The following is a 24715-nucleotide window of genomic DNA, read 5'->3' as shown; positions in this document are numbered from 1 at the left end:
AGGAGCATGGCATACATGCAGGAAGTAGATGGAAAAGATAATCGGTTAGTGTGGATAATTTCGGTGCCGACGAGATGGTTTTGGCAAAAAGGTTATTAGTTGTCAGTTTTGACATTCTAAATTGGAGCGACTTGGACAGGTCAAGTGTTCATCTGTGCCTTAAGCATCCCCTCAACACACAGAACTGTATTATGTGAGAAAGTTGAGCGTTTGAAATGAGAGGACAGGGTAATTATGAAGTAACTATTGTTAAAATTGACAAATTTGTTCAGTCTTAGTTGTCCACTGCTGACGACACCCATTACATACCACAAAATCCTAATGGGGAGCAAATCTACAGTTTACAGGAAACCATAAAAACGCCTCACAATTTGCAACAAATTATGGAGGAGTTCATCAACCAACAGTCGTATTATTGAAGAAAATAATAGTGCCCAGGTAGCACAGGTTTTCGTTTAACCGAAAATTCTTCTGCTAGGATGAAGAAAAATGGGTTCTGTTACGACTGTCATTATTTATGTTGTAAAATAGCTACAGAAGCATAATGAAATCTTAGATAACTTGAGACAAAGTAAGTATTTTGCAACGATGAATGTAAAAAGTGATCACCATCAATCAAGTGGTGCTATAGGATCAACTTAAGATCACATTTACCATCCGCTAGGCACATTACCACTAACAATAAATGCTATTTGTTTAAGAACGCACTAGCCTCATTTCAACGATTATTCGATGGGACGTATCATCTACTTAGATGACTAATGTTTTTTCTCTGAGGGATCTAAAGGAGGAGTGGCTAGACGAAATGTTTAAAAGGTGTTGCCTGGCAATCTTAATGTTGAATATCGGGAAGTGCCACTTTTTATTGACAAAAGTGAACTATCTACGCTATGTGATTAGCCAAGACAGTGTAATGAGTGAAAAAAGACTTATATGTACAGTGTGCGATTTCATACCACCACAAACGATGAAGTAGCTACAATCATTTTTAGTATTATCGAATTCTTAGAGAAATTTTGTTGAAGGATTTGCTGTCGTTGCTAGGATATTCACAAATTAACTAAAGAAGTGTGTAAAATTCCAGTGGGCAGTTGAATGGCAAGCCACATGAAGCCATCATGAAGTAAATGGGAAAGAGCACCTATCAGCATAAACATCATGACATAAATCTGAGTGAGCGGCCACTAAGAAGGAAATGATGAGTCTAATATATGGCACCATTTACTCTCTGTGTTACCTGCATGGCCTAAAATTCAGTGTCGTACTTGATAATGCAACATTAATGTGGTTGTTTGGATAGAAAGATCCCTAGAGCACATCAGCTTGATGGGAACTGAAGCTAAGCAGCTCCGGTTTTGAAGTACTTCACAATCTGATGAAGAAGCATGGCAATACAGGTGGGCTATGCAGAAAATTGATATGAGTGCTTGGCTGAAGCGTTGCAGGAAAGGAAGAAGCCGCAGATTCTTGATGCAGACTGCCAGCTATGCACGATGGACTAATATGTACGACAATAAAGTTAGGGCATTCATCATGGTACCTGCAAACGTATAATATGAAGTTATAAAAGAAGCTGAAGATCATGTACTAGCAGGACACAGAGGATGAAGAACAATAGTGAGGTGAGCTGTGTCCTTTTGGTATATGATGGGAGACCACATGTGTTTAGTCTTTCGAGAGGGGAGGGGGAGTGATTCGGATTCCTTTCAGCCAGGTAGCACTACCACTGAGGATGGTCATGATTTGTGCGATAATTCTGGTGAAGTTGTATCTCCGCAGTGAAGAAGTGGTGGATGCAATACGGAATCAACAACTCGAACGAGGAATACTAAAATGGTTCAAATGGCTCTGAGCACTATGCGACTCAACTTCTGAGGTCATAAGTCGCCTAGAACTTAGAACTACTTAAACCTAACTAACCTAAGGACATCACAAACATCCATTCCCGAGGCAGGATTCGAACCTGCGACCGTAGCGGTCGCTCGGCTCCAGACTGTAGCGCCTAGAACCGCACGGCCACTCCGGCCGGCCGAGGAATACTGTTCTCATTACATGTCAAGGGTGAAAAGTAGAGAATCTTAAAAGAGAGATGAGGAGATTACCTCGGATTAGATCTCTCACATTAACAGCTTCGTAAACAGTGGCGCCAAGTTATGGATCTAGCACCATGCACATTGTGAATTAAAAAAGTAGGTGACTAGGCGCAAGTAAATGACAATATTTGGATCGACAGATATCTGAGAATTGAATTCCATACTCTGGGACAAGAAATAGTGATTAACAACAGAGCAACTATGGAGTGGCATACCACACAGTTGGCAAACTTGAACCGCCGTCGACCCAAGAGAATAACGAAGCTGGATTTGCAACTTAGTCAGTTATTCCTTAATTCTACAACATATGATAGCAGGCAATACCTTCCATTTCCCAGGTACTGTCACTCCGAACACTTTAATGAATTTGACACAGCTCTCGTTTTATTGGCTGGAAACACCAAAACACAACGTAACCTGTCTAAAGAACACATTATGATATGACCTTCTCCGTTTGCTGAATGTAGTCATGCAGAAAGCTCCTTTCACTGCTGAGCAGTTGCTCCAGCATGTATGGCAGTATCACAATAAGCAGTCGGATATCATCACGATCGTGGGTGTATCGGTTTCTGGTACTGTTGTGGCTGTGGCCCTGACTCTGCTTTGTGTAACTTCTTACCTACGTCAAGCGGAGCACCGCTCGACCTATTGAGCTCCCAATGCAACCAGATGCCACTGGACTGGGTTAATGGTAGGAAGTTTCATGTACATTAACAGACAGCCATTTAACCATGTGGTTTACGCTAAATTAGAGTAAGAAAAACTAAATTAGAGTAACGAAAACTGAAGAATATAGTATTTTATGTGTCAAACTGTGAAATGTATGTTAAGAATATTTTGTCCAGGAATCAAACAGGACACACTTGAGAGACTGCATATTTGGAAGGAAGGAGGAGTGGTGCGTCATGGCTTTCTGGGGAAGAACTGTTTCTGCATCAATCTACAGAACTACACATCGAGGAAGAAGTGCCCATCAACGTGAATAACAGGGCTTATTGAGCAAGAGAGCATATTCAGAACGAATGAGCACTCATTCAGTAGGCTGAAGCTGCGGAATACACTAGCCAGCGTCCGTGAAAGCCAAATTAGCAACTCTTTACAGCTCTGGCAGGGTTTTTGGAGCAGCTGACTAGACAGGATACTGGAGCAAATGAAGCCAATGCCCGGGCACTCCAGCCTGCTACAGTTCCTGGGTTGGGAATGCTGCAGCTAAAGACCACTAGTCAGCTGGCTCACACACACAGAGCACTCAAAAACAGTCTGAATATCTCGTAACGATGTTGCAGATTAGGTTGTGCTGAAAAACAGTTGTTAAGCAAAGGTCTGATACGTTGCACCGTTTACCACTGAAGTTAGCCAACCAGGTCATTGCCTGTGCAAATTCAAGTGGCCCACGAGGGACACTGTAGCTAAACATGTGATTCATTTGGATCCTAAAACCGAACAAGAGAGCGATACTAAATCTGGACATGGGACAGTAGTAAGGATTGAAGCTGTGCCTGAGGTTGAGCACTCTCAGGCGCTGACGCTAGTTATTACTGGTACGCTGCTTGAGTTCGCACGTAAAAAGGCCTGATTCGCTAACTTCAATCTTGGAAACAGAGCACCATACCCTGCAAGACTCTAACGAGCTTCTCAGACTGTTCCTGACCACCCTGTATACCACCCAAACGAGGCCCTCATTCTCAGATGTTCAATGTACAGAACAGTATCCACATTCATACAGTTTGCCGAGTGATACTGTCTGTATCAGTCGATGGCTACGAGATGAAGACCACTTGCGATAGAAGATGATGCAGTCAGCTACCTTCCACAGAGTTTGCGACTGATAGTTGTAGGCTTCAGCCTGGACTAAAGTCAGTGTCAACTAGTTGCCTTTGCACGACTGGGTGACCTGCTCGGAGGCTACCTTCTGCAGATGGCTCCCTCCCTGGAGAGCTGTTGGTTCATCCTGGGCCAACCTGCTGCCCTGCAGTACTGCCCCAATCAGGGACCCAGAGTGGACACAGTCCATCATCTTCGGTCATGCTGTGCGCTGTGGATTAAGCACGACCTCTCCCAGTATATTGTACATTGCAACCACGAGCAACTGAGTAGCGGAGGGCTGCTTCTGTCATCCGCCACCATCAGTTCTCTGCCTTACATGAGGACTCTGATGCCGCAGCCACTGCCATCAGCACATGCTGTATACCTGGCAGGTGATGCTGGCATGTCATGCAAACGAGGCTTACTAGGTCGCAGAGGTCAATAACCATCTCTCTGGTCTGGCTACAGTTCAACAAACAAATAAAAGAGTTTCTTAACCCAGGATGGTTTACTTATAGATCCACTGTAAAATTCCAGTCGCCCCAATGTCTGCAGCCAACACCCCGGTGGGGAAAACGCGCTGAATTCTGACTTGTCAGCAGTAGATTCACCTACCACCGTAGTGGTCACATCCCAACTTCTGCAATGTGAATTATATAAGTCATCATTCATACAAAGAATTGTAGACTCATTATCCCATTGCTAAGTATGTGAATCAGTAGGACAGAAAAATATATGATACTGGTATCCTCTACTACGCACTGCACAGTGATCCGCGAAGTAGATACACTGATGATGCAAAACATCATGACCACGACTGCCCACCAGGAAAACGAACGTCACCTGATGGCGTTGTGGGTGCTCAACATGCTGGGGAAGGTCTAGAAACAGAGCAGAAACGAATAAGGTATCGTTCTAACTGCAGAAATTCAGTGACACGAACAACTCTGACTAAGGGCAGAATGTTTGGCCATGTGCCTGGGAACGAACATCTTGGTAATGGAAAAACTGATAAATAGTTTAAGTGTTACTGCCATGGGCATCTATGGAAAATGGTTGGATAGTGAAACCACGAGTAGTCCACAGGATCTTGCACATTCACGTCTCGACTCAGAATGTAGACGTTGGAAACTTGTCTCCTCTGTCAAATGGGATAAGTGGCGATCTGTGGCACGTCTTACGACAGATTAAAAATCTGGTGCAGGCGCAAATGTTTCGGAGGACGCCTCTTAGCACAAATTGCTGAACATGAGACTTCACAGCAGATAGCCACTACGTGTCATATGTTGAGGCAACAAAATCGCCAGATACGATTGCAGTGGGCATGGATCACCTAGACCGGACCATAGATTACGGTAAATGAGTCAGCTAATTGGATGAATTCCGTTTCTTGTTACACCAGATGGATTATCGTTTCCGGATATGCCTTCAAACAGCAAATGGCTGCTCAGAACATGCACCATGACATGGACATACACCGATATGGGCAGTATTATGCTGTTGGGGACATTCATCTGGGCTTCAATGGGTCTCTGCTAGTAATCGAAGGCATCATGAGAGCTGTGGATATATACATTATTGCAGCCCCAAGGCAAAACTTCACTACCTGTCAATAATGGCAGTGTCCGCAAGAGTAATTGTCCATGTAACAAGGCTTACAAAATGCTTCAATGGTTTGAGGAGTCTGATAGTGAACTACTGTTCATGTCTTCGCAAAGTGGTGGAACGTATCTGGGATGCTACCTGATCGCAGCTCCATGCTAATTAACTAACTAATGCATAAACCACCAAACCATAATTAAAGAGAACTGTGTGACTTGTGCATGGTCACCTGGTGCTACATTCCTTTGGACTTTTGAATCCACATTATGCAGAATCGTTCATGTGCTGCATTCGAAAGAAGGGTTAACACGCTGTGAAACAGGTGGTCGTAATGTTTTGTTTCATTGGTGTTTTTATATGGAGAGACAGAACACCATGTAGAAACAACCAGTTTTGTAGACCTCACATTCACAGACCTATCAGCCGATTACTTCAGCTCCAGTGTGGTTTTCCGTGCTGGAGGAACATCTTTTAGCTACTCAAAATTCTCATAAAGCCTGATGTTTCTGTAAAAAGAGCACCAATGCACGCTAAGGACTTAAAGTTTGGTTTACTGCATGTCTTCAGCCACTTGGAGTCCAATATGAATAACAAATATATTTTGAAGTAACAGAGGCTAGATACTACGATTATAACAGAAACATGGAATAAATTAAAAGGAACTAAAGGTTTATATGTCTACAAGTAAATGAGAGTGGAGTGAGACTAAATTTTTTAAAGAAATGATGTTTTTAGACTGCTTCTGCTTCAATGGTGCTAGAATTTTTTTGTTTCAATACCTCTTGTTCGTTATAAACAATTAAAAAATGATAAAATCGTCTAATACATGAAAAGGAATAGCAATTTCGAAACAGAATCATTGCTGAAAATGAGACACGGGTAGCAGTGGATGCATACTCAGTCTTCAGCTCTCTTTTAATCTTTCATGCAATACAGAATAGACGCATAGAAATACTGAAATGGTGATATACGAATTTTATGTCACTGCCAGTACTAACTACCTACAGTGGCGATATGTGCCTAACTGATCCACATTCTAACACAGAGTGCGCGATTATTGTCAGGTACAACAGTGAGTTGCCTGCCCAGTAGGTGCAATGGAATCAGACATGTGTACATCAGCTGCATCTGAACAGGACTGCATAATGTAGTACTGATCTCTTGGAAAATCAATCATACCTGATGAGTCCTAGGATTTGCTGCCACTCATCTCTTCTTTTACCTCTGGCAACGAGTTGTCAATGTGCAAAATGCCCAGTTACACCAAGATTACACTGTAGATCTGTACTATAATTAGCTGAGTGGGTTAGTTCAAAGGTTGAAGGAAGATGTGGGCAGTCCCATCCAATAGGATCTTGTCAAGTAAAGCAGAGTAGTATTAGGAATGTTTTTGGAAAAATGTAACTTTGGTATAGACCTACATTCATATGTAATGATTGTCTGATTCACTTAAATTGTGTCTGATTCATTTAAATTGATCATAGGGTCCCTCCTCCTTCTGTCAAACTGACATAATGAGCACTACAGTTACCACACAATGTAGCCTCATGTATAGTGTAAGGCAGTATATCTTGCTCTCTGCCTGGATCTCAAGTGTACACTCATAAGGTGAGTTAAATAAATGTATTTATGTTGCTGTTCTTTCACTTTTTAAGTTTTAGTACTGCCAATTGAAGAATTACTCAGTACCATCAAAATCTTCACTAAGATCTGGGAGTAGTCACTACTCTTTTGATACACAGGTTAAATGTTCCACCAAATCCCTCAATATTCGATTGTAAAAGCAAACTGAATTCCATTGTTCTGATGAAAGATTACTTTTTGTTCTGAACTCCAGGATTCTTCACTTTCTCTTGCATTTTTTAATCCAGCTGGAGCACATGTATTGAATAATAATATCCACCATTTTTTATTTACCCTTTGCTAGGTAAATGAATAAAACAACAATAACCTTTGCTTCATTTACAGAACAAAAATTAGCCATAAATTTTCCACAGATGAAATTTAACTTTTTGCTGCTAAATAACTTTCCTGTATAATGAACTATAATCTCTTCTCTGATCTTTCCATGGAGTCTTCTTGCTCTTTTTGTCAGCATCTATTTTAGAAAGTTTGATATGGCCCATGACAAGTCCCCCTCCGTCTAATTAATAGTTTTCACATATTTCTTTCCACACCAAACCATCTTATGAGTCAATTTAATTTTTCAGTGTTATTTGGTAACACCAGCGTAGGATACTTTGATTCCCTACTTTTCCAATTTTCCCGCAGCCCATGATGCACTTGCAGTGCTGCATTCCACCCAAGCACCATTAAAAACTTTATTTAAATGGTTGAGAAATTTCTGTATCTTTTTGATTGGTGTGTGTGTGTGCGTGTGTGTGTGTGTGTGTGTGTGTGTGTGTGTGTGTGTTTGTTTGTTTGTTTGTGTGTGTGTGTGTGTGTGTGTGTGTGTGTGTGTGTGTGTGTGTGTGTTTGTGAGTATGGCAGAGGGGGCGAGGGAGGCAACAAGGTATAGGAAGGGAGATATCAAAGAAGTGGACACCTTGCATGATAACAGTCTTTCCACAATATTTGGTATACCAATGAAAGCTATTCCAGTGACAACCAAAGCAGACTTAGAAAGTATACTGATGTTCATAAGCTGAACCTATACAATCAGCAAAAGTTGAAACAATTAGAAATTATGTCCATTTTCAACTTTTCACAGTGTAATGAATAGACTAATGAATAGACTATTAAAATTTGGGCACGCAGCCATGCAAATAAAATCTCTTCTACTGATACTTCGGCCACATACTGTCCGGCCATCTTCAGAGTAAGTTGCAAGACTGGTGTGGCTGCATGCCCGAAATTTAGTAGTGTAATTAGAAATTGTTTTAATTAAAGTTCTCATGTGTACCTGAACGCCACAGCATATTTTGGGTTCCAGTGAGAGATTCGTTCAGAAACAAAATGATTTTTGTTGAGAAAGGATGGTACCCTCATCATAACATCAGTGTAGAGTGATCTAAAATGTAGTGTTGTGAAAAAGTTAGTACTTCATTTCACAGCTATTGAAACTGCATTTAAACCTTTTATATTTTACTCTCTTTTATAAAGAAGTTGCTGTTCCCAATTTCCTTCAGTATGATTTTCTTTGTGGCAAATAGAATTGTATCTTATGAAGCATGATCTATAGCAGGAAATGACTGTTCCAGTTTCACACTAAATAAATACAAATTATAAATTCATATGCAATCGTGATGTGTGTTATGACCTGTTGGCTATTTTTCTCCTTTCTTACTAAAAGGAACAATATTTTGTTCAAAATTCCATATTCACATACTTACCATGTGTTTGCACCTTAATAAATGTTGTATTCTCTAATATTAAGTTGACAGCCAGTCATTAGCTATCTCTTTAAAATATATCAATGCTAAAAAACTTACTCTTATTTGAAATTCCCTTAAAAGTTAGTAAATATCTTTTAAAATCCATATACTATAGCAATAAATTAATAGATATTAATGGATTCCATGTGTGTTGTTAGTAAACTAAGAGCATGTCCATAAGAATTGACAATTTATGCCATTGTGTCTACAGATGAGGCAGTGGATTGCTTCCTTCTCTTCTCCACCTAAAGTTAGACATACATCGAATGCTTTACATCAGTAGCATCATAAATTGTGGGAACTTTTCCATCTGTAATTTCCAACTGCTGAGGTCAGCTGAAATGTCAATGTGTTCATTAAATTTGATAGTATCTCATGCAATGCACTTACTCCCATATCTCAATTACAAGTATGTCCTGGACTGTTGTAATGTTAGTTTCTGTAACAATAGCAATTTTCTGATGAAGTAAAATTTAATATAAATGTATGCCCAAAATTTGTGTAAGTATAAAGAAGTATAACTGTTTATGCTAAAAACAACTGTCAGAACTTCATATCATATTTTGCTATGTGGTATTCCCATTGATATTAATAGCAAGTTGTCACATGGTGATGGCTTTTTAAGACTAAAGACTTATCTTTGAAGAAACAAAAAGTGCCAGTAGATCACAGTTTCATGTTTTTAATGCTTGTGACACTGTCCTTGTATTAAAGTTTTTGAGACTATGCCCAGCAACAAATCTATGACAGGTTGCCCTATGTCTCAACAATCTGTAATTCAATGAAATGCCAAAGAGAACACCAAGATCCATCTGAGATAAAGTTTCTGTTTTGGTTTTTTGTGACAGATCAGTCCTGTCCATGGCGTTTCTATTACACACAAAACCTTTGTTTTCATCCACTGTTTTACAATGAAAGCTAGAAGAAATAAACTTGGTGCGATTGTGACCAATGAAAGTTAATTGTGAGACATATGATTCAAGCAATCAGAGACTGGTTAACAACACATTAAGTGCCTGAAATGTGTAGTGGCTCATTCATATCTAAAGTAAAAGTCCCATTTCTGATCAAGACACATTAATTGCTTTTTGACAGTAAATAGTAACTATTATGATTCCAGTGTCTCTTTTATTTTTTTAATTTATGATTTCTTTTAGTCAGTGACCAGTTATTTCCAAAAAAGTAAAGTAATTCAAAATAAATTTATACAGTTCTTTCGAGTATATTCACCTGTGTAGTAACACTAGCCTCAACTATTATCTTTGCTGTCAGTTATAAAGAATTGGATTCAGGCTCACAAAGACAAAAATGAAAATGCAGAGTATTTTATTTTAAAAACAATTTCCACATGAATAACTATTTAACATAATCAGTCCTGCATTTTTAAAGTACTTGTAGTAAATACTGTTTATAAAGAGAAAACACATTTAAAAACAATGCAGATTTGAGGAATGTGAATTTTGAGAAAATAACACAGACTATAAGTGATTTGTGGGGGTGGGATAGGCAAAGAGGATGAAAATAAAATTTCACTCTCCTTAGCATTCAGTGTTCATTAAACTAGATACTGTCCTCCTGTTTATGTAACAGCCATTATAACTATGAATTATAAATACTTTTTGATCCAGTCATATAGGTCCTTTCATACTTTCTCCCTAAGGAGATCTTATACTTCACATAATAAACAATATATTTTTATTATTACACAGCATTCTTTCTTTCTTTAATGTTCTTTATCTGAAACAGCAATAATATCCTGTGTCAAACTATCATCAAATTTATTTTAGAAGCTGATACTGTTTCAAGATGTAATAGTTCATTCAAATTACAACCAGAATCACACAACACATTGGGTAAACACACTCACTCTAACACTTAACCGAGTTTAAGCTATTTACATAGCAGCTGTTAAACAGAACAGCAAAACTTAAACAATGTGCCATCACTTTTTTTGAGTTCGTTGTGTCAGAAATAATGTTATACAGTTGGTCCCAGTTGGTGCTGCACAACATGTGGCCAAACACTACACAACACGAACAGTACTAGGGCTGCAATTAAAGCCACAGGCACATTTAATAATTTGCAAATACTGATTTACATTATCATACTCCTCATATATGTACATATATTCACTGAAAATAATTCTTTCCAACATCCATTCCAAATTCTCCAAATAGTCAGACCTGTTAAGTATAAACAACTATAAAACATTTTATTTAGTCAACACAAATATCAGAAGGTCTCTTGAAACATCAGGCAATACTGATAGAGACTTTTGAATGTACGAGATCAGTGGCTCACAGTGTGTATAAGAATGATGACATGCAGATGGCCAAGTCAGCTAAACCAATGGGAATGACAAATATGTAAACACTTACTTTTACATGGTAAATACTAATCAGAGATGGAAAACATGAATTTATCATACCATACATAGATGTGGTGTTTCCCCAAATCTGACACAGGGTTCCAATTCAAATGTATAAAGTAAAGTCTCTTACCAATAATTGTTTAACATCATTATTTACAATTGTGTCATATTCAGACATTGCAACAATGTGTTATGTCCGTATCATTTTGGTTATACTTTCTCATTCTGCTCCCATAATAAACCAGAATTCATAAAATACATTTTCATGTACATAAACATCAACAAATGCAAAATGGTCCATGTTTACAAAGTTGTTCCACTTCACATTTTCTTATAAGACTGTTAAAATATGTCAATGAATTAGAATTTTCTAAGCTTTGTAAACATTTACAGCAACATACATGTCATTTATAGTTCTGACACATACAGCTACTTTTTTTTGTCTCCTTAATTTTGTCAGTGTTTTGAATTTCATTACCTATAACTTTCATTAAAGTTCTTACAGTCTCCACTACCAGCTTAGAAAATTCTTGACTGAGTATTATCAAATGAGTTTCGAACCTTTGTGACATATTTTCTCTTACATGACGGTTACTGTAAGCTATAAATTTATTAATAAATAGCTTAAAAGCCAAACAGCTTTAAGTCGAACATTTTCAGCTGAATAAAATACAGCAAGTGATCTAACACACAGTGTTCTGTGTGATGCATAATATCTGTTACTCAAGATACATGACTATTGTTACCAATCAATTTGCTTAAATGTCAGCTGAAATATAGGGAATTGTTCTCATTGCCAGCAATTATAGAATATGTTAAGAATTGTTAATCTCAAAAACTATAAAAATCAAAATAAATGGAAATTCATTTTCATCTACTTTCATTTTGTTTCCTTCCTTTTTTACACCTGTGGTTTTCTACAGTTTGTTTTCTCATCACTTTATCTCACAACTTTTGTGAATGCATCAATGAGAAGTGTTTTGACACCTCTTGCAGTTCTGTAACAAGTGAATGTATTTCTGCAGCTGTTCTATCAACACTAATCTGAATCCTTCATATCATCAAATGGTCATGTCTACTGGTACACTGGAACTGTTGTTACTGCTTGTAGTGTCAGTGGTACCACGCTACCAACGCATTTTTGCATATTACTAGGTGGAGGCAAATATAAAGTTCTACCAAAAACAGACTGCTGATACACAGAACTCATGATTAGATACATGCTTCAGTGTGTTGCTGACAGGGTTCATGAAAGCAGGTAGTTGTAAAATACGATAGTGAGTTAATAGTGCTCCATTTGTTCTTGTTTGAACATAAACGCTGCAGCAATTAGGAAAAGCGTTTTGTTAAAGGCAGAACACAGATTGCTTCCCGCTGGTGGACTGTGTTACAGTAAGTAATGAGGTTGATGAAGCGAGCAAATTGTTGGGATAGTATAAGATATCTTTCCTTGAGTGTAGCCAGTATGTAAAATACTCGTTCAGTTTGCAATAGCTTCAGGATGTAATTAGAACTCCGACTTGGAATTTATCACAACTATAGCTAAAATCTCTTTATAGTCGAATGAGGACAGTGTGAGTCTGAGGAATACTAGAATTGTGTCGTAAAAAACTTTGATAACTGATATTATTAATCGTTACTGTCGAAAAAAATACTTTGCCACTACAGTAAACAGACGAATGGCACCCCAAACGAAAGTGACTTTGTCGTGTACACTTCTTCGTCGACAGAAGACGACTGCTTAACAGAGGAGGTGTCGGCAGGTGGATGTGTTGCGGCTCAGAATTGGCCAGCGCTATGAGACCACATCAGAGGTGTTGAGGCTGGGCGGCTCTCGCCTCGGCAGGCTGGGTTGTGCGTGCAGGCGCGCGTGCAGCGGCTACTGCGGGGGCGGCCGCGGCGGGTCTCCTGGTAGGGGGATGCCGAGGCGGCGCAGGTCTTGCAGCGGCGGCAGCGGCCGCGCCGGCCACGTGCGTGCAGCCTTCAGCGCCACCGCGTCCTGCTGGAGCCGCTCCAGGTCTCGCACCAGCGGGTACAGCCGCTGCTCCACCCACTCCGTGATGGTGTAGCCGTCGAACACATCCTGCAACACGGATGTAAACCGTATACCGCTGTAGGTTGGAGAACGTACCGTCCACTCAACTTCTTTTTACACTCCGCAAAATCGTCAGATGTACGGAGAGGAGAGGAAATGAAAAATAGGAGAGAAGAGCAGAGGAATAAGAGGAGGATGAGGAGAACATAGGAGAGTAGACGAGAACAGGAGAGAGGCGTAGAGATGAGGAGTGAGTAACATAGGACAGTAGATAAGAACAGAGGAGAGGAGTAAAAAACGGAGAAGAGTAGACGAGAAGAGAAGAGAGGAGTGAAGTATTGAGGAGAGGAGAGAAGAACTGTGGTGAGGAGTGAAGAACAACGGAGAGGAATAAAGAACAGAAGAGAGGAACGACGAACTGAGGAAATGAGCGAAGAACAGAAGAAATGAGGTGAAAGATGAAGTAAACTTGGAGTACCACAATGGGAGAATCGTTCTTTATTGTCAGTCTCAAGATTGGTCGGCAACTGTTTATCTAATCCACTCTTCTGCTCTCCCTGTTAAGCTCGTATGAAATCAAGCAAAATACTCTGGCTTGATTCAGAAAGCATCAGTTCTTTTGGCATGATCTCCAAACAGCGAACATCATTTACTGAACACTGCTCACCTGGCTCAAGATCCGAAAAAGACGTTGAGGGATTCCAGCTACCACGACAAATCTGGTCGAAACTCAACGGCATTAGGATGGATCAAGGAAGCTGTGATTGTACTTTGAGGAGGTGGGGTTTCCGTTAGGCTACTCACTGTGATTGTTGAGAGGAGGAGTAAGCAATAGAACACAGGATTAAGAAGTGCCCACCTCAAAGATTTGTCAGTGATCTGAGGATTCCATACGAAGTGAGTGTTGTGGAGTGGCTCTAATTTGGACATTACCATTTGATTGCATATACTGACTGAAGTTTCTCATATTCAGAAATGAGAAGGGGCGAGCTATATGTTCTTTAAATAAACTTTTTATAGCGAAGACCGGTTTTCACACATACAACTACCATCTTCAGATTTTCAAAATATTTTTTGTGTTGTATGTCATGTTCCATTGAGTGTTCATTATTCATACGATGCTAATATTGTATTTCACATTCCAGACAAATTTCTCAAAAATAAAATTACAGGTTTGTCACAAGGAAAATCTACACACCTAAAATTCACCTTGTACAACTTGGCATTTTCACGGAACCTTCTCACTCGAAATGCATAGTTGTGCAGTGAGCATGTTCCAAGACGTGTTTCACTCGTCAATTAATATTAAACATTGGCATAAATGTGCACTTTTTCTATGTATTGTGGATCTGGGAAACTGACAAGCATCAAAGAAATACTACGTACGTAGACATTCCAAGTTCTACAAGGTGCGTTATAGTTGTGAACATGTTTACTTGTGACGAGACTCTTTGTAATTTTATTTTTGACAAACTATGTGAAATATACTCTGCGCTAAAATGTTAACATGGCATGAGTAGTGAACGCATAATGGAACATGACATACAACAAGAATATTTTTTTGAAGATCTGAAGATAACGGTTGTATCTGTTGAAACGGGTCAATAAGAAGTATTTTCAAACGCGAGCTTGGCCATAAAATATTTCTTTAATTGTAGAAACTTTTGTATACTCGTAAAATAATACAACGCGAGCCTGCTACTACATCTTTACTGAGTGCTGACTACTTTCTGCGGACATGACATTAAGCTATGACTGAAGCCCAGTTCGATTTTACACCGAACATAACGTGAAAATAGCTCCTTTCCTATCGGGTACTTGTCGAGACTCTCACGCGAAGCGGGTAGTTTCGTTTGACTATAGAAGTTTCTGATTATTCCAGTTCACAACAAGGGAAAGACACTGGATGCAACGAATTACAGATCAAAATCGCTGACGTCCATATGTCGCAGAATCCGTGAGAACATTCAAGCTCAAACGTTCTTTCGGTCCTGTAGGAAAACAAGAGTCTCTCAGAGATTCAGCACGGTTCCAGGAAAAGACACTTGTGGGAAACACAGCATGCTTTAATCAAAAACTATATATTGCAAGCAATAAATGCACGCAGCAACACAATCTTCCTAAGGACTGTAGACACTGTACTGCGCCGAAGAGTACTATCCAAGATACAACCACAAGCAGTCTCTTCTCGAATGTGGCTGGCTCGAGGAATATTTCAGTAATAGACCCATGTATGTTTTAACGGACGGCGAGTGCACCACATAAACGAAAGCAACGTTAGGTGTGTCCTACACAAAGGTAATAGGATCTATAACGTTTCCAATATAAAAAGGGTCGACAAAAATATGGAAACACCAAAAACATCACAATTACCGTGCCTAATACAGTGTAGGAAAACCGCTTTCATTCAAAACAGCATTCAGTCGTGTCCGAATCAATAAATATTGGTCCTACATGGTTTCCAAGGGAAAATTATACCATTCTTCCTGCAAAATAGTGCAAATGCAGGTGGTGATGACGGAGGTGGATAGCGATCACGATCCTTCTCTCCAAAGAAGACTATAAAGGCACAATGGGCAGTGTAATGGCCAGAGGAGTTGCGACAATTCATCCTCGTCCTGGACGATGCGAGATGCAGGAAAGTGGATTCTGTCGTCTTAGAACACAGTATCATCATTTGGGGACAAAAATGTACCATGGGATGGGCCTAATCCGCCAAAATTATCACTTAATCTTTTGTAGTAACGTGACCTTGCAGAGTAATCATGGTGCCCATGCAATACCGTGATATAGTTCCCAAATCATCACCGAACCGCCGTCCTATTTTGCTCTTGGCACGTTAGCGCGGCCAGAAGCTGTAAACAGTACGAAACAAGATTCAGCCGATCAAATCACAATGTTCCATTGCTCCATAGCCCAAGTTCTGTGGATTAGCATCACGTTTTCCTTCTATGGGCATCTGCATCACTGATGGGTCGTTTTGAATTTCCAACTCACCCTGTGTCCCACCGTATTGTTTCGATCTTGACGGGGTTCATGAGTGCAACACACAGTTCTGCAGTGAGTTTTGCAGGTATCATCCCCTTATTTCTCGTTACAACCCTCTTGAATAACCGCCTGCTGCGATCACTCAACACTTGCTTTCGTCCACGTTGTGACTTAGCTGATGATGTTTCTCCACTTTCCCTGTCTGGAGTAAAATTCTTATATGTTGTGCCTCTTAAGTCACCAAACACTTCGGTACCTCGGTTACGGAAGCACCAACCAAATGAGCACCAACAATTTGTTCGTGTTCGAATTCACTTAGCTCCGACATGATGCACGCGTAACTGCACAGAGCACCGTTCTGATTACGACTGACTCCAGCAATGTATTGAGGAAACTGCACACGTCCCATTAGTGGTCAAGTACAGCAGAGAAACTTGCAGGCTTGGCTAGACCCTGCATATATGTTCAAACGAGTGCTATAGCACCTACTGCACTCCCCAGACTTAAGCCCTCGTGAGTTCAACTCGATTTCTAAACTGAAGAAAACACGTCACGGCATTCGCTGCAGAACTGCTACAAATTCGTTGGGCAATAGACCGCGCCGCTCGAACTGTCAAAACAATTGGCACTGCTAAGAGTATCCTACGACCTCCACATCGCTGGTAACGGATTATACACAATGCTGGTGGCTACTTTGAAGGTCAGTAAAACTTTGAAACACGTATCTATTTTGTACGAGCTGTAATTAAATAGTTGCCACTATTAAAGTTCCAATTCTCGTATTGGGGAGCAAAGTAACTCATGAGGGTTGAAGTAGAGAGGATATAAAATGTAAATTGGCAAAGGCAAGGGAAGCGTTTCTGGAGAAGAGAAATCTGTTAACATCGAGTACAGATTTAAGCGTCAGGGAGTCTCTCCTGAAAGTATTTGCATCGAGTGCAGCCATTATGGAAGTGAAACATGGACGATAAATAGTTTAGATAAGAAGAGAACAGAAGCTTTCGAAATGTGGCGCTACTGAAGAATGCTGAAGATTAGGTGGATACATCACGTAACTAATGAGGAGGTACTGAATAGAATTGGGAAGAAGAGGAATTTGTGGCACAATTTGACTCGAAGAAAGAATCGGTTGGTAGGACATGTTCTGAGACATCAAGGGATCACAAAGTTAGTACTGCAGGGCAGCGTGGAGGGTAAAAATCGTAGAGGGAGACCAAGAGATGAATATACTAAGCAGATTCTGAAGGATATAGGTTGCAGTAGGTTCTTGGAGATGAAGACGCTTGCACAGGATAGGGTAGCATGGAGACCTGCATCAAACCAGTCCCTGGACTGAAGACCACAACAACATGGAAGAGTATGGAAATGAAACAAAATTTAGTACCAATGAATAGAATACTTGTGTTAAACAGCTCCGAGTGGGCACACGTTTTGTTGTCCCTGTACGATAGATGCATTGTCATAATCATGACCTCACACCCTGAATTACTTGGAAGAGACCTGGGATTTACTTTCATACACAGTTTATTTGGTGGTCACAGCTATTACGATTTTTTGCCAATCTCCTTTTTGACAAATACTAAAAAAAAATCCACATCCAGAGTCTAACCACCACATCCGAATGAACGTAACAAAGTACTGTAGAAAGTGAAACGGAGGGACTATGGAGGCGAAGATTGAATGCCGTGGAATCCAGAGTCGGGATGGCGACTGCTACTGGGATAACATCGAGAGAAGGAGAAGGCTTGCGCCTCCTACAACACACGACAGTACAAGTGGTGGGTAATACACTGCCTGACAAAAAAGTGAAACATTCAGGAGACAGGGCTGGATCTCAGCGTAACGTGGTACATGTACGGTTATGTAAACGATTAGAGTTGAAATTCGCAGGGCCAGGTGGAACGGCCAAGGCACTGCGTTAGTGTTGTTCGTGTTTAACTTTTATCACCACGCCTGGTAAGACACCAAAGCGTGAGACGTTGAGAGATAACTGTGTAGGACACGGAGATGCCACGTACCCGTCTGAGACAGAGTTGTCAGCACGAGACAGATATTAAAAGGTGTTTCATTGTTGCCAGCTGTTCGAATCGTGCAATATCCAGATTTGAGGGGCATTTGGGTGTGACAGTGGCCGAATATTGGACTGCATGGGAACGTGATGGCAGTCATACTCGTCATCAAGGTTTCCATACACCACGTCTGACCACCACAAGTGAGCATCGCCATATTGTGCACCAAGCACATCGTAGCCCCTTAACACCTGCAACAGCAAGTCCCTGCAATATTCTGTGTCACCCCACACGGCTCGTGAGAGACTAGCAAGAGGCGGACCCGGGAGTGACCGTACCATGCACAGGCTGCCGTTAACACCTTGGCACAAACGGCTGTGTTTGTAGTGGTTCTGTGACCGGGATGCACGGAGCGATGATGAATGGCGTTGTATTGTGTTCAGTGATGAATTGTTGCGCTACCCCAGATGACCGTCTTCAGTTAGTATGGCAGCGACATGGCGACAGCTCTCATTCCTCCAATTTTTTTGGAGGATTATAGCTGTGTTACTCTCGATGTCATGGTATGTGGTCACCAAACACGACCTCAGGTCACAGATGATAGAAATTGAGGGAACATTGAGGGCGCAACGATACGTCATGGACATCCTCAGTCCTCTTGTGTTATCTCCCATGCGACACTACCTTGGTGCCATTTTTGAACAGGAAAATGCTCGCCCACAATGGCAAGTGCCTCTGTGAATTGTCTGTGTGATGCTGTGGTACTCTCGTGTGCCAGCAAGATACCCAGATCCGCCCCAAATACGAAGGTAATCACAAAAGTAAAGTCCCCTATTTTTTTATAAGTGCGTAGACCTATTTATTTCTACAATGGTTTACATCAGTTTACAGCTTGAACATTTAGCTAATTTTCGACATAATCACCATTTCTGTCGATGCATTTTTTAGACGCTGTGGCAGTTTTTGTATGTCCATGTGATACCAACTCGCCGCCATGCTTTTCAGAAAGTTATGAACTTCTTCTTTCACCTCGTCGTGGGAGCTGAATCGCTTTCCCGACAAATGTTCTTTTAACTTAGGGAACAGGTGGTTGTCACTGGGCGCCACGTCAGGACTATAGGATGAGTGGATGATTATGTGCCACTGAAATTGTTTCAGGTTTGCCGAGCGATGTGTGGGCAAGGGTTGTCATGGAGAATGTGTACGCCCTTGCTCGACATTCCTCTTCTCCGGTTCTGAATTGCTCGTTTGAGTTTTTTCAGAGTCTCACAGTAACTGTCAGCGTTAATTGTGGTCCCAGTGGGCATAAAGTCGACCAACAATACCTTTTCTGATGCCAAAAAACGATTGTCATGACTTTACCGGCAGATTGTGTTTGTTTGAATTTCCGCGGCTTTGGAGAAGAAGGATGCCGCCACTGGCATGATTGTTGCTTGGTCTCAGGTGTGGAGTGGTATGCCCGCGTTTCGTCACCCGTGACAATTGAGTCCAGAAAGTTGTCCTCTTCGGCTGAAAGATGGTGAAGAAATGCGCGGGAAGCATCAACTCGTTGCCGCACGTGGTCCTCAATCAGCATGCCTGGTACCCATCCTGCGCACACCTTCCGGTAGTTCAATGTTTCCATTCAAATTCTGTGAGCGGTACTTCGGGAAACCTCAACAACCAATGTGCAGAGGTCATCCAGGGTGATCCTTCGATCTTCACGCATGCTTTGCTCAACCCTCAACACTGTCTCCTCAGAAAATGATTGTCTCCCGCTCCTTTGTTCGTCGTGAATTTCGGTCCGACCAGCAGCAAACTCTCTACACCACATTCGAACATTTTTGACATCCATACACGACTCACCATACACTTCCGTCAATTAGTGATGGATTTCAATCAGCGCAGTGCCCTTTGCGTCCAAAAACCGAATAACTGCGCGCAATTCGCACTTGGCGGTAACGTCCAACGAGAGCTCCATTCTCAACTGTTGCCAAACCAAGACTGAGCGCCTCAGCGCGGTGTATTCATGTTTACACACAGCGCGTGAAGCACTCTTCATAACAAAGTGACCAACTGCCACACAAACAGAGTTCTGTACTTATAAGAAAATAGGAGACCGTACTTTTGGGATTACCGTCGTACAAGATGTGTGGAACCAGATCGAACGTTGCCCCAAAGCCAGTATGTCGGATATCGTGGGCAAGTTACGTCAATTCTGAGCCCACTTTTCTCAGTACATCTTAATGACACTCTTTCCAACCAAATCAGCGCATCCATCCAGGTCAAAGGGGATGCAACGTCAGCTGGTAAGTGAACTCATACTGCAAAGTTCTTTGCAAGTTTGACTAGATACTGTAATCACTGAAATAACATCAGGTACCCTCTCAACCCCTGAAGGTTAATTTCGTTTCCTCCTCCCCTCCTTGGTTCTTCGCTTCTGTTACACAGGCAGCATAATTCTGACCTCCAGTAGAATTCAGTCTCTAGTTAGAACTACGTCTGGTTGAACTACGTCTGGACAACAAGCCAACAGTTTCTTATGGCAGCTCCCTTGTTTAGAGCCGTAAGAGAATTTGCTAACTTTTGAAACCATTGACATGCTCTGTTAACTATGTAACCTCTACTATCAATGTACACCAAGCTGTTGTGATTTACTGAAGCCAAAGATACGTCTAATTTCTCAATAGTACCATAACTGAAATGCTTGCTCTCCCTTCCATATAGGTTCCTTTCTAGAGCGAACCTGCTAGTGCCAACGGCCTCCTCCGGCCGCGAATGGTCTTGTCTCAGATGGTTCAAAAATGGTGCAAATGGCTCTGAGCACTATGGGACTTAACATTTGGGGTCATCAGCCCCCTAGGCTTAGAACTACTTAAACCTAACTAACTTAAGGAAATCACACACAGCCACGCCCGAGGCAGGATTTCAACCTGTGACCGTAGCAGCAGCGCGGTTCCGGACTGAAGCGCCTGGAACCGCTCGGCTACAACGGCCGGCTGTCTCAGATGGTGACCGCTGTGATCAGCCAGGAGAGAACGTACAGTACCTGCAGGGAGTCCTGCGCGGAGCGGACGAGTGACAGCACGGTGTGGTAGACTCGCGGCTGCTCAGCCATCAGCTCGTCCACGCGCAGCGGCGTCGAGAAGTTGTGTCGCACGTTGTACTCCGTCATCCAGCCCTTGTTGTGCCGCACGCTTTCAAGCAGCTCCTTGGCCTGTGGACAGGAAAATGTCGCGTCTACCCATCTCTTGCCTCAACATAATCGTGTTCCACGTTAGCCCCAGCTATGCGGTCACTCCACCATGTCGAAACGTGACGGAACAACAGCGCTTCCTCGACAGTTTAAGAAATGACCGTAGAATTACGATTATCAGAGTCGCGCTACCAACGAAAAGGAAGAAAGGAAGGTTGGGGTTCATCTTCTCGTCAACGACGAGGTCTTCACACAGAGCACAAACTCGGATTTGGCAAGGGTTGGAGGGCAAATCGATTGTGTTCCTTTCAAGGGAACCATCCCAGCATTTACCTTAAGCGATCATGGAAAACTACGGCCGGACGTGGATTTAAAACGCCCTCCGTTCTAATGTGAGACCAGTGTCTCAGTACTGCAGCACTTCTTTCTGTCATTACTGACGACAGTACACGCTAACATGAACTGGGAATCTGACAGAATAATCGTTTGTGAAGAACAGGGGAGGCTTCGGTATCAACGATATGTTGACATTGTTATACTGTGTGAGTGAGTGATGTCTGTTCTTTTAGACGTGTCCGGAAGAACAGTCACTACGCTCTCATATAATTGATTTGTGCCGATGGGCAATGTATCCATAGCCTTCAGTCCATGCACATTTTCGTTCGACCTCCAGCTGGCATTTAAACTTAGCGATCATAGAGGAGATGGAGGTGACTGCATATTGGTGGCGCCAGGTGGGAATTTGAGTCAGCCGGGGAACGTGCCGAGATAGTTCACACATTTGCGGTAAACACTGTGTGTGGCACATTGCTTAATGCAACTACCTAGTAAGGGTTCGAGTCCTGGACCGGCACACATTTTTACTCATCTCCGTTGCTTCTGCAGAAAGCCCTGATGCAGTTTATATGATTGGTTCCTTTCCTTTCCTTTCCTTTAGTTTCTCCCCCTACCACTTCAATTTACATCGAAGCAACGTAGGTCATGTCACAATCCTAATAACCGATGAGCTCTAGGGCCTAAAAACAGTTTTGGTTCCAGCGGCTATAGAAGTGAAGAAATTAAGAAGACACTGGGGAGTACCCAGACCCAACACAAATAGTGAAGGAACAGAAAACAATGAAAGAGAAAAAAATATCTGCGTCCCTGCCGTATGTCGCTGCAGTTTCCTCAAGAATCGGCCAAGTTCCGTCTAAGAAAGGTATTAGGCTCATATTAAAAAATGGTTCAAGTGGCTCTGAGCAGTATGGGACTTAACTGCTGAGGTCATCAGTCCCCTAGAACTTAGAACTACTTAAACCTAACTAACTTAAGGACATCACACACATCTATGCCCGAGGCAGGATTCGAACCTGCGACCGTAGCGGTCGCGCGGTTACAGACTGAAGCGCCTAGAAACGCTCGGCCACTCCGGTCGGCTAGGCTCATATTAAGATCACTTTCAAAAATAAGGAACTTTCTGGGCAGCGTGATAGATAGCTTTGACTTCGTAGACCTGGGGCCTTTCACATTCCGTGCTAATGAGGAAAATCTTACAGAGGACAAACTCCGCGCTGTCTCCCCCTATGCTGCATTGAATATGTGCGCAACGTAAGACCATGGCACTGAAGTAAATCTGCATTGCCCAAGCACACAGCTTATCGGAAAAGCAAATTGTCGATTTGGAAAAAAAGACGTCTCAGATAATAGTTTTTTGGCGACAGCCTCCCTAGGAAGGCAACAGACGTACGAGTGTCGACGAATCTTGTTAATCGAGCTAATCATTTTGTCTTCAGCGCATCACGGAAGTCAGACTTTGAAGCTATCAAGACAGGAGGGGCAGCAGTCCGCATCTCCTAGCGCAGCGATGGACGGCGGACGCAGAGTTGCCAGCTACGTAAACGATCATGTGGGCCGGCTGTTGGTGTTGTGGAGCGGACGTCGAGAGATTTTTAAATGTCCACCGCCGATACTCGGACTGGGATGCATCGGCACTTTGCCAGAAGATGGGAAGAGAGTGAGTAGCCTCTCCGAAACGCCTCGCTGAAAATGCAATGTTATGCGATCTTATGTCAATTTGCATTGACACATCGCAAAATAAGTACATAGACACATGATGGCTAAAAGTCAGCTGCAAAGAGCCCATTTTTAAAATCTTGTTATGCTGTACACTATAGAAAACGAGTACAAAAATCAGAATATGCGTAGTTATGTACCTAGGGAATTTGATCAACAGTTTTGTACAAATTCTGAATAGATAATTACATTGCAGTTTAAATATTTTTAGATAAAGGGTGTTTGACATTCCTATTGCAGTCATTTAAGTGTTCTAAGGAATACATACAAGGAACTCCTCGAGTGCGAGGTCGTAAAAAGCCAATGATGTTAATTGCATCCGACGCCTCAAATATTGACTACCGTGCAACCACAATATTCGATGCTAATGTCAACAGGGGGTGGGACTGAGGGTACACAACAGCGAACACAGCATGAAGCTTCAGAACGTGGTTGAACTGCTTAATCGATGACTAACTCACAACAAAGCGAACACTGAGTTGTATCTACAACAACATATTCCAGCACTGACATTTCGTCAGAAAGGCACCCAAGGGATTTCGCAGAGTGAGAAACAAGTGGCAGGTGAAATGTTAGCGTTTCTGCATGATGATTCAGTGGAATGTGTGGTTTCGTACACACTTGGCTATGCGGCCAATTAGATGACGAGTACAGTAATGACGACACGTGCTTAACATGTGAAAGTGTTAATAAAACAGGTGACGAGCCATGCAGTTCATTATCCTTGTCGGACACACAGCCACAAATCCCGTCTCCACTGAAACGTAGTAGAAAACAGTTGTTATCAAGAAGCGGGTACTAAACACGATTACGTATGTGAAAGATCATCCGCAGCATGGTAAAAAAATTATGAATAGATTCCGAATACGTGCATAAGAGAAACTACGTATATTCAAGGCGCACTTGGTATAAAAACTAGTGTTTGCGTGTTTGAAGGACGCTCGATGCAGTTTACAGTATGCGCATATAGTCGTCTGCTACGTTATGTACAGGGTTATTATAATTAAAGTTAAACTTTCAAAATGCTGTAGAAATAAAACCACCAGTCAGAATGATGTTAAATTGCAAAGGAATATTATCGGAGAAGGGGGAAAACGTATGAAAGAAGAAGAAAAAATAGAGAGAAAATTGATCAATAGATGGCGCTGTATGTGTCGCAATACGTAAATGAAAACACCTGTCATGCGCACGACCCACTGAAGTTGGTATA

General features: G+C 41.8%; 1 protein-coding gene across 1 annotated transcript in view; it reads right to left on the bottom strand.

Annotated features, from left to right (window-relative positions):
• Positions 1-10186: 10186 nt before the first annotated feature.
• LOC126481853 (hexosaminidase D-like) overlaps positions 10187-24715 on the bottom strand; it is a gene marked incomplete at its 5' end in the record, with an annotated part of 157399 nt that continues 142870 nt past the window's right edge. The window contains 2 exons of the mRNA XM_050105813.1: positions 10187-13329; positions 21307-21474. Of these exons, the coding sequence (XP_049961770.1) occupies positions 13126-13329; positions 21307-21474 (372 nt within the window). The remainder of the gene's footprint in view (positions 13330-21306; positions 21475-24715) is intronic.

This window comes from Schistocerca serialis, chromosome 5 (assembly GCF_023864345.2).
Source record: "Schistocerca serialis cubense isolate TAMUIC-IGC-003099 chromosome 5, iqSchSeri2.2, whole genome shotgun sequence".
Lineage (NCBI taxonomy): Eukaryota > Metazoa > Arthropoda > Insecta > Orthoptera > Acrididae > Schistocerca > Schistocerca serialis.
The sequence above is the reverse complement of the archived record's forward strand: the minus strand, read 5'-3'. Positions and strand labels throughout refer to the sequence as shown.